Raw genomic sequence first — 11,400 nt, forward strand, 5'->3', positions numbered from 1 at the left:
GGGGAGCCGTCCAGTGGGAGTTACTAATGCCCACTAACCTTTTTGCTTTACTATTTTTTTTTTTTTTAATTTTAATCACAAACATAGTCGTGAACTGGAACCGAAAGTATTAATTGAGCCAGTGAATTGCTAAGTTAAATTTCATATTATACTTCCATAGTTAATTATAAATTTTTTTAACTAATTTAAATTTCTTAAAAAAGTAATTATCATATCAAATTTGTTAATTATATGTATTATAATTTCAAAATTATCCTTATGTATTTTTTATAATGTTTAGAGAGAGAATAATTAAATAAAAATATATATAAAAAATAATTAATACATCTAAAAATATTTTTTTATAAAAATGGATAAATAAATTTTTAAAAAGAGTCATATAATTAAAAATAAAAATGCTTAAAATAACTGAAAAATTTTCAATTTAAAATACAAACTGGGAACTTCTTGTAGAGGACCAACAACGGCTAAGTTAAGAGCGTAAAGTAGCCAATTGGGCAAACTAATTCCGGATTTTGAGTGGTCATTTTCGTTTTCATTAATATTTTCCATTTGTGGCAGTGAAGAAGTTCAGTGCAACACGAAGGGCAATGCCCTTAGTTGTCATATTCTTTTTGTTGCTTTTTATTAAACTGTGTCTTTTTTTGTTTGTGTTCCCCACACAACACTGTTTCTTTCTCCCTCTTCGTGTGTTTTGGAGTTTTGACCGTTGCTTTTTCTCAACGTCTCTCTCTCTGAGATCAATGCCCCATTGTGAGGTACGTTTCTCCATTCCATGCTTCACTGTTCATGTTCATTCTTAATCAAACCCAAACGCTTAACATTTTCTCTTTCTTCATTTTCTTATTGTCCTTCTCCTACTCTCAGCATTTAGTTTATTTGTCAGCTCTTAACAGCAACAGTGTGAGTGAGGCTGCATTGAGTTTTTTTTTTTTTGGTGAAATGAGTACCCTTCACCTCTTCTGTTATCCTTTTATTGTTGCACACGTTTATAATAACATTTCTATACTTTTCCTTAATTGTAGTTATGTAAATCTTTAGCACCTTCTTTTGCCCCTCGTTTGTGATCTGAATACTGGTTTTCTTTTTCTTCAGATAACCGAGGATTGTTTTAATGTTGCCCCTTTATTAACTTCACTTCAAAATGTGTTTTTTGTAGAGATTTCTAGTTGTCGTTTCTCATCTTTGCCAAAAACAAAAAATCCCAGATCAAAAGTTCTGTGCTTTCTGAATGTCTCCGTGTTGTGATTAGCATAGTTTGGTCTTATGGAAAACATAGAGGAATCTCAATTACTTGAAAACAAAGAAAAGCATCTACCTTTATTAACCTTGATTCATTTCTTTTGGTTATAATGTTTAATTTACTTGCTTTTTTTTTCTCTCACTCCAATTCATTTTTTATGGAATTCAATATACATACTGAACTTTACTGTTTCTGTGGGCAGATTTGTGATAAATAAAAAACTGTTCTTTGATATCATCCATTTCAATGCAAGCCTGAGATAGATATTCATAGGAAAGGCATAGTAAAGAGATGGGATGTTCTCAATCAAAGTTGGATGATGAAGAGGCAGTCAAGCTTTGCAAAGATAGAAAGCAATTCATCAAACAGGCTGTTGAGCAAAGAGCTCAATATGCTACTGGACATGTAGCATACATTCAGTCTCTGAAAAGGGTGTCAGCTGCACTGCTAGATTACTTCAAAGCCAATGAGTCGCGTGAGTTGTCATTGGATTCATTCATAACTCCACCTTTCACACCTGTGAAGAAAACTAGTCCTGCTTTCATTCCCATTTCATCAAAATCCTTCACCCCAACAACAATTGAGTTTGGTCCCAAGACAACTTTGAAGGTGAATTACCTAAGGCCGAGTGGTAATCCGGCGATTTCTGTCGAGGAAAGGCCTCGATCGCCTGAAATGGTTCGGGTTGAAAGTTATTCTCCAATGCATCAGTTTGGCATTGAGGGTTTTTTTCCAATGCAATCCTCACCTGTGAATCCCTCAATTTATTCTCCCCATAACAGGCCTAATATCCCTCCACCTTCACCTCGGTCTTCCCAATGGGATTCCTTTTGGAATCCATTTTCATCATTGGACTATTATGGTTACCCCACCCAAAGTAGCCTTGATTGGACCGGAACGGATGATGAGATCAGAGGACTGAGGAAGGTTCGAGAAGAAGAGGGAATACCAGACCTGGAAGAAGATGAAACTGAGCAAGAAGAATTTGCTGTAAAGAAAAATGTAGCAGAAGAAAGAGCCAAAATTGATGTAAACCCCTCCAAAGAAGAAGTCACGGTTGCAGATGTTGATGAACATGAGGAAGAAGAAGAAGAGGGAACAGATGCTGAAACTGGAATAGCGAATGAAGTCACAGACTCACAAGCCAATGGCATTGAATGTTTTCAAGTATCTAAAGCTCAAACTACGGGTCAGGAAATGGAAACTGGTAATCAAGAAGCAAAGGAAGAAACACCTGGTTTTACTGTTTATGTAAACCGAAGGCCCACAAGCATGGCTGAAGTGATCAAGGATCTTGAAGCTCAATTCACAATAATCTGCAATGCAGCCAATGATGTCTCAGCATTGTTAGAGGCCAAGAAAGCTCAATATTTATCAACATCTAATGAACTGTCAGGTTTGTTGATAGTCTTCTTGCGTGCTTCTGCATTTCATAGTGTTCAGAATTGTGAGTGAGTTAGGTTCAAGTTTCAACTTTCAAGAATAGCTTTCATATTTGCTCTGTTATTGTAAGAACAAGAGTTAGCAATATTTAAATTTTCAGAAATTGCAATTTTTTCTGTTCTATTGTAGGAACGATAATTTAGTAATTTGACTAATTTTCATTAGGCCAATGCATTTCTTTTCCCTTCCCCCTTCCAAAATCAATCCTCCATAGTCCATACTACAGAAATTGTGTTTGAGTTGTATGGAGAAATAATCTTTTTCTCAAGTTTTCATTTGATTTTACTGCATCATTTTTCTTTCACTCATGTCTATTTGTAAATTTTCAAGAATATAAATTTGAATTAATTTTCTTTTGCAGCTTCAAAATTGTTGAACCCAGTGGCGCTTTTCCGCTCAGCTTCATTGCACTCATCCACATCAAGATTCTTAATGAATTCTTCAAACACTAGGGATGAGGATTACGAAGGCCCCGATGATCCATCAGAGGAACATTGTTTGTTTTCTGTTAGTCATCAGTCCACACTAGACAGGTTATATGAATGGGAGAAGAAGCTCTACGAGGAAGTCAAGGTATATTACTGAACCCTTTTTACTGGTACATTTATTACTGAACTGCTACATATGAACTATTAAATTCATTGTAAAATTATTTCGATAAACTTCTCTATGATGACATGCTTTTGTACGGATAATTGTTGCTTGAAGTATAGCCTATTGGAACTTGAACTCTTCTCTCTGGCCATCAATTAAAACTTTCTTCTGTCAAAAAAAATTAAAATTTTCTATACCCTTTGCTGGCCTTTGTTCAATTTAGACAAGTTTAGGGATGACCAAAATTAGTGTTCATTCATAAGGTTATCAACCCATCTATAAAAACTACACTTGCTTATTGTTAGTACTAAATTAAAATTACAGCAACATAATATTTCAAGGTACTTATGTAATCATCTAAGAGGTTTAGCTTCCAGGTAATATGACAAATCACAAAGCCTCTAACTGACAAGTATATATCTTTCTTTAGCCCAGTAATGGGGTTTTGGAAAAAAAATCACACAAGAGGCCAACTTAACCTTTTAATTCAGTAATTTTTCTTTCGAACTATCGTTTCTTTAAATGTTTATTAGATTGTTATTGTAATATTGTTGCAGGTCATGGTGCTTATGATTGCATACAATTTTAATAATGGGAAACTTATGCCCACTTTCTTCTTCAACAGTCAGGAGAACGTGTTCGCATTGCATATGAGAAGAAATGTCAGCAACTCAGGAATCATGATATAAATGGAGAGGAACCTTCTTCTCTTGATAAAACAAGAGCAGCCATTAGAGATTTACATACCCAGATAACAGTTTCAATACACTCAGTTGAAGCTATTTCCAGGAGAATTGAAACTCTAAGGGATGGAGAGTTGCATCCTCAGCTTCTTGAATTGGTGCAAGGGTATGTATGAAAATGAATTTCACTGATAATATTCCATTTTGTCCTGTATGTCACTCTGACCTAAAGTTAGAGTTTAAAATTGTTAACTTATATCATTAATTTTACAATACTTTGTATATTAGAGCTATAAAATTTACATAGCATCTACTTAATCTTGTCTATAAAGTACCCCGCAAGATTATATATCTATTTTGGTGCAAAAACTTTTGATCATGCCCTTCTTGTCTTAAAACTACATATTGAGTTTTATGTATGGTTATGTTTTAATTCTAGTTTCTGATATCTACATGAGCAATATGATGTGTCTATGTACAACATAACAAATGCAGATAGGTAACACTATGCACACATGTTATTACAAATAACATATCGTGCTTGCTGATTCTAACATACAAACTAACAGGCTTGCCAAGATGTGGAAAGTGATGGCAGAATGTCACCAGACACAGAAGAGAACCTTAGATGAAGCCAAGATTCTTCTAGTTGACAATGATGCCAGAAAACAGTGTGCCACATCACGAACTGATCCTCAAAGGCTTGCTCATTCTGCCTCCAATCTTGAAACCGAATTGAGGCATTGGCGAAACACCTTTGAGTCATGGATCACTTCTCAAAGATCCTATATTAATGCTCTAACTGGCTGGCTTCTAAGATGTGTGAGATGTGAACATGATCCATCAAAGCTAGCATGCTCTCCTTGCAGGTCCAGTGGCACTCATCCACTATTTGGACTTTGTGTTCAATGGTCAAGGCATCTAGACGCCCTCCAAGAAACAGCAGTGCTTGATGGCATAGACTTTTTTGCAGCTGGCATGGGGTCCCTCTATGCACAACAGTTAAGAGAAGAGACTCGACGAAATCCAGATGGATCAAAAGAACATGGTGAGAATATGGAAATGGTGGAAGTTGGTCAGGTTGAAGAGGTAATGAATACTGAGAAATTGGCTGAAGTTGCTATCAAGGTGCTTTGTGCTGGTATGTCAATTGCTATGAGCTCAATGGCAGAGTTTGCTGTTGATTATGCTGAGGGATACACTGAACTTGCTAAGAAGTGGGAGAAAGTGAACTTGCAGCAGATTTCTTGTGGGGCTGGAACATAGATATAGATGGCATACATTTTTTTGGTTCATTTATTTAGTTAGCAAAGGGTGTCAGTGAAAGTAATTTATTGAAGGGTAGATTTAGAAGAAAGGAAAATGGAGGAAAAAGAAAGGGAGGGAGAGATTTTATGCCAATCTCTCACCCTTGTTAGAAAATTTTTATTATGAAGGGAGGGAAATGAGGAATTTCATGTAATGCTCAAGACCAACCCTTATAAGTTTTTTGTGAACATTTTGAAGTTCTCTAATTTGGGGATCTTAAATTCTTATAACTCATAAAAGAGAGGAAACTTGTTAATTACGGTGTGTTTGATCTTAAATCTTAAATACTTATAGGAAACTTTACACTTTTTTTTTTGTCTCGAAAACTATTTTCTAAATTAATTCCACTTTACTCACAATTAATTTCTCATCTAAAATTTATTAAGTTTCAAAATTTGTTTTCTAAAACTAATTTTCTAAATTAATTCCACTTACCCACAATTTATTAGGTTTTAAAATTTCTTCCATCTCTTTGCATTCCTAATACTTTCATCCCTTTATTCATCTCTACCAAACACAAGGTTATGATTTTCAAGAGTTTTTCCCTAAGCACTTGAATATAATACTTTATGCTTTTTTTTGTTTTTTTAATATTTATTTGAGAAACAATTTTTAAAACTTAATATTCTTTTTGTCCCTGAATATAAGACAGAACTAATTCAAGTGAAAATAAAGTCAACAAATCCTTGATGTTATTTGTCTTAAAAACCAGTTTTTAGAACAACAACGTGAAAAAAGAATCAACCAAGTCCTTAATCTTATTTTCGCTTCCAAAGCTTAACAAAATCTCATAGGAAAAAATAATTTTACTAGCAACAAATACTTATCTAAGCCTCTAATCTTGTATATATATATATATTAGAATACACAACAATTTGAGTCTCACTATCTATTTCCTCAATTAGACACTCATTTTTTTTTTAAAGTGTGTTGCACACATTATTTTTTTATTGATTTAATTAAGTTTTTTATACTTGTAATATAGGTGATTTTTAGATTACTACTTAATATTTATTTTTTTTAACTAAGTACCTGAAAAAAATAGTTTTATTTTATTATCCGCTGTTAGTCATTTTTTGTTAAGTGATGACATGACAAGCGAAGTATCACGTTATCACCCTCTTGTCATATTATCACCTTTAATGACATACGTGTCAATGATTGAACGTGATGATGTGATATTCTGTTTGTCATGTTATCACCTAACGGAAAACGACTAACGACAAGTAGTAAAAATGAAACTAAAAAAATTTACAGGTAGGTATTTACAAAAAATAAATTTTTAGGTAGTAATATGAAAATAACCTATTTTTAGGTATGAAAAATTTATTTAATATATGACATCAAAAACTTATTTAAATCATATATAATTGATGTTTTACAATCTATGATCAATGTACACATGTAACATGTTTTGTCTTTCCTCATTCTTTCTTCAATATTCTTTGGACCCAAAATATATATCTCACCATTTGATCTTGGTAGGTTCTCTTTTAACTTTGTTCAAATATTAAATGTATGCATCTTAACTCTTTAATTTCATCTTTAATATTATCTTATTAATCTAATTCAATTGATTAAACATGATAAATTGATAGGTGAATTATTGTAAATTTCAAATAGTATTTTTTTATTCCTACCAATAAAAAATATCTTATTAATTTAATGTATTTCTTATTTTGAATAAGGAATTATCTTAAAAAAATAAATAGGATAAAGTTTCCTAAGTCTATATAAAAGTAAATTACATATATGTTCCTCAAGTTATTTTAATTAATTTTTAGTTTTTTGACAAGTTTAAAAATATTTGATCGATATAAAAGTGTTTGAGAAATGATTTTTTCTTATTGACTTATAAGATTTGTTTTTAAACATAACTTAAATTTACGATTACCATTTGAATTTTTATTTTTAATAAAATAATAAAATTTATCATTTTTATCTGAAATTAGATTATTTATTTTGATAAAAATCCTCCTTGTCATTTGTTAACTAAAAAATTGTTTTTCAGATTGATCTAAATAAGTTTTTCATACCTAAAAAAATGTCATTTTTAGATTATTACCTAAAATTATTTTTTTGTCAAATACCTATTGAATTTTTTTTGTTTCATTTTATTACCTGTCGTTAATTCTCTTCCGCTAAGTGATGACGTGACAGACAAGGCGTAATGACGTGACACTCTATCTGTCATGTTATCATGTAACGGAAGATGACTAACAGTAGGCAATAAAATGAAACTAATTTTTTTTAGATACTTAATTGAAAAAAAATAAATGTTAGGTAATAATATGAAAATGACTTATATTTTAAGTATGAAAACTTAATTAATTTTTTTTATTTGTATAATTGATATTTTTTTGTTGTCCATTTCTTTTAATTTACCTTTTTTTTTAATATCATCTCTAAATAAAATTCTAATATTTTAATTTTTTTTATCAATAGTTAAAAATTATCTTATATAAAAATATGTTATCATATATAAATGATCCATTATAGGTGTCCATCAATCAAAGTGTGATATTACTTATCAAGAAATTAAATGTACTAAATACTTGAAAAGTTTTCTTACTAAATGAAAATACAAATAGTACATTCCTCCTAGACTTGTCTCTATGGGAAAAGGTAAGGAATCTTAGCTGTTTTAGAAAAGAATTTTTAAGAGAAAAATGTGAGGAGAATCAAGCAAAGCCTAATTCTCTCAAGACTTGCTTAGGCCTACAATTCCAAAAGTTCACTCAAGTCATGGTTCATTTCCTACAACTCAATAAACAATGGCATCTTTCCAATTATAAATATATATTTTAATTTTGTGAATGGTATTATTTAAAAAAAGAACCTAGAAACCTCTAGGGAGGGCCGTACAAGCAAAATTACTTGAAGAGCATTACAAGTAAAAAGAGGCGTTACATCAAAAATCTGAAAATGATTCAAAGAACTCATTCCATGATTTGCCTCACGTGACAACAACAATCTGTTTAACACTCGTCTATACAAATATGGATCTTATAACTAGTAAAAATTAGAATGAATGATAATTTTCCAATTTTGCATTGTAACAAAGAACAAGAGACACTTGTTTTATTTAGGTTGGAGGCAGCCTTGACTTTTAATTGAGGAAGATAAACAAATGAATGCAATTTCATTCATCGTAATCATAACTACCATCATCATCATCTAACTCCACTTCAGCATCATCAAATGAAGTCATAAGTGTGAGGAACACAACAACTGCAACCAACTGTGCTACCACAAAATATTTGGCCTTCCTTTTGAAGGTTTTCTCCTCCTGTGTTTTCTCCCTTTTGGGCTTACTCTTCGGCTTTGAACCTAATTTTTAAAAAAAAATGACAAATCAAACTTCATGAAGATTGACAGGACATGAGAGTTTAAAATAGCAAATATATACATATTTCTGGCCACTGTATCTAAATAAAATTATTAGAGAGAAGGATTCTGTTCTAGTTATCTATATGATTCGAGTACTGCTTATGCTTGTTAACACAATCTCATCAAGCAAAACTAAAAGAGAAGTCTGCATTTACAAAATCCAGAAAATATCTTACTTGAATGACTTTTAGAAGCAGATGATGTTGCATCAGTATGAAATTGTGGGGCAGAGGAAGGAGATGGAGCTGCATCTATAAGTTCTGTCTTACATTGTTGCACATATCTAACTAAATTAGCATGCTCTGAAAACTTGATCCGCAACATTGAAGATTCCTGATGTACATCAATGCAGGCAGGATCTAGAATTAAAATTTTCTCAAAACAAATGTCTAAGTGATTCTAATAAGCATGCACACTGCATTTACCACAGGTACAAAATAAAATAAAAACATATATTTGTGGTCTTCATTAAGGAGAAAAGCCAGGAATCTCATGGGTAGAAGAGTGCAAAAGCAACTAAGTACAGAGGCTTAGAAGGCTTTGGTACTGAATATTAGTTTCCTCTTTCAGAAGTATTACCCAAAATCAGATTATGTTTAAAAAATAGTAACATATTCTCAATATGAAGAAAACTAGGAATCCCCAATCATCAATCTCTCATTTGCTCAGCCATCTCACTAGAACAAGTCTAAGTTACAAATTTTCCATCTAGTGCACCTCATTGCAATTATTTTATTATTTCTAGGACCATTGTGATCATGATTCTTACACCAAAGAGGTAAAGAGAAGTATCTAAGCACCAAAAACTCCAAAGGGACCAGATCACAGCTTAAAATATCTCTGACTTTATTGCCCAGTCTTGAACTGCTTTTCGCAGGAGTTAATATTCTTCTTTAAAATAAAACCTTTTAAAATATCAACTTCAATTCCTTGAGAACAATCTTAGTCAATTGTCATTCGCTCTGCCAAAATTGGGCAGATAAACATTTGTAAACACTTCATATACAGCTATTCTATAAATGGTTCTCTAACATAATCCTTTTCTGTATGCATCTCTCTTTCACCTAACCATTGGCTAATGTGCTGCATTGCTTCAGACAATTGAGTGCCAAAAACATTTATTCCTATTTTGAGATCAGACCAACTTCATGATAGTTCCCAGAGTGTAAAGTAACATGTAACCACAAGTCCATAACTATCTAGTTTTAATTGACCAGTATAACCCAGGCAGCCAGTAGAGTATTCGTAACTATCTGAAAACAAACATTAGAATCACAAATAATTAATATTAATACTTACAGGTAAAGCATGAAGAACAACTAGTCCATGTGCAAGAAAAATAGCATCCAAGCTTGATGGCCTGCATAAACCAAATAAAGCATATGAATACCTCACCTGGAGGATGAAGTCAATAATAGCTCCAAAAATGAAAAACAAACCAAAATCTTCCCACAAATAGCTCTAACAAAAGATAATATCACAAATTCCCGCGCAATTCAACCAGAGGAATCACCTGTTCTCAAATAAGTAATTCTGTTCACCTAAGCAACTTGACAGCGCCTCATATGCAGACTTTGCTCTCTCATAAATCTGTCCATCACTAATAACTAAACATAAATACCAAATCAAAGAGAAAATCATACACGCAAAACATTAAAACTACTACTATTACTACGCACACACAAAAAATGTTGAAATTACTGAACCATGCAAAGAAAAGAAAAGAAAAACTGACCTCTTCTTTTTTCACTTCAGCATTGTCATTAGTTATCCCATGTTTCAGCTTTACCCAAATAGCTTTCTTCCAAGACAGAATCTTCCCCAATGGCCAAGGAAGATCAGAGTAATAGATGCTATAAGCAGAGGAACCTTCACACCCCAGCCAGAGTTCATAGGCAAGTGCATCAGCAAGCCAAGTGGTGAGAATTGCTTTGGTTGAAATCCACTCAGGGAGTGAAGAAACCCCACTATCCAAATCAACAACCCCAACATCTTTCTTCAAGCACTCAATGATCCCCTCCTTCTCATTATTATAAGCCACAGAGTCACCAACCTCAAAGTAAGGAATTTGATCTAACCAAAACAAAAAAGTGCAAACCCATAAGCAGAAAAAGACAAAAAATGAAACTTTATATATGAGAATGAAAACCCAGAAGCCTGAAAGAGAAAAAAAAATGGGAAAGGGAAAGGGGGTGTTACTAGAATGAGGGTTGTTGAGGTGGAAGTCCAATTGGAAGGGAATTTGGGCGAATTTGAGATAAATGTAGGCAGAGAGGGATTGAGTGCAACCGGTTGGAAGGCCAAAACATGGCTTTCGCACCACCAGAGTGTTCAGTTCCGCCATGCATCAATTTCAATAATTTCTCAGGGGTTTAGGTTAGGGTTCATGTGATTGTCTCTGGTTTCTTCACTTTCTTGCTTTGTTTTCTGTGTTATTTTTAATGGGCTTGTTTTTGATGAAGTGGGGCTCTTTTTTTTTTTAATAAAAAAATAGTTTAAACATTATTTTAAAGCTATATAACAATTAAAAAAATATTTTAAATTATATATATGTTGTTCTCAAATAATAATAAAAGGTTAAATTATATGTATTTGATGTTCTCAAATAATAATAAAAAAATTAAATTTGATTTTATCTGATAGTTTTATATTTATGTATTTTTAAAAATATTTAAGTTATTTTTAACTAAAAATAATTGAACGGTGTTTTTATGAAAAACAAAATATTTTATGAAATCA

General features: G+C 32.3%; 2 protein-coding genes and 1 non-coding gene across 4 annotated transcripts; 2 read left to right on the forward strand and 1 right to left on the reverse strand.

The window, feature by feature from the left end:
* The first annotated feature begins 525 nt into the window (after positions 1-525).
* Positions 526-5,346, forward strand: LOC100776480 (protein ROLLING AND ERECT LEAF 2). 2 transcript variants are annotated; one of them, XM_006600429.4, is made up of 5 exons: positions 526-758; positions 1,446-2,639; positions 3,048-3,259; positions 3,906-4,129; positions 4,533-5,346. In XM_006600429.4, the coding sequence occupies exons 2-5, from the start codon at positions 1,535-1,537 to the stop codon at positions 5,227-5,229; spliced, it is 2,238 nt and encodes a 745-aa protein (XP_006600492.1). In that variant the 5' UTR covers positions 526-758; positions 1,446-1,534; the 3' UTR covers positions 5,230-5,346. The 2 variants fall into 2 exon arrangements, with proteins under 2 accessions (XP_006600492.1, XP_006600493.1); XM_006600430.3 differs by lacking the exon at positions 526-758 and adding an exon at positions 782-903.
* Positions 5,347-6,349: 1,003 nt separating this feature from the next.
* Positions 6,350-6,477, forward strand: MIR4371A (microRNA MIR4371a). Its single transcript, NR_048695.1, has one exon. It is a non-coding gene; the product is annotated as a microRNA MIR4371a (primary transcript).
* A 1,670-nt stretch (positions 6,478-8,147) lies between these two features.
* Positions 8,148-11,110, reverse strand: LOC100786767 (mitochondrial outer membrane import complex protein METAXIN). The gene is made up of 6 exons (XM_003549275.5): positions 10,861-11,110; positions 10,397-10,734; positions 10,175-10,251; positions 9,961-10,021; positions 8,838-8,994; positions 8,148-8,601 (listed from the first exon to the last, which is right to left on the reverse strand). Exons 1-6 carry the CDS (start codon positions 11,003-11,005, stop codon positions 8,414-8,416), a joined length of 966 nt encoding a protein of 321 aa, XP_003549323.1. The 5' UTR covers positions 11,006-11,110; the 3' UTR covers positions 8,148-8,413.
* Between the last annotated feature and the right edge of the window lie 290 nt (positions 11,111-11,400).

The sequence above is a fragment of the Glycine max genome, chromosome 17 (assembly GCF_000004515.6).
Source record: "Glycine max cultivar Williams 82 chromosome 17, Glycine_max_v4.0, whole genome shotgun sequence".
In the NCBI taxonomy this organism is placed as follows: domain Eukaryota; kingdom Viridiplantae; phylum Streptophyta; class Magnoliopsida; order Fabales; family Fabaceae; genus Glycine; species Glycine max.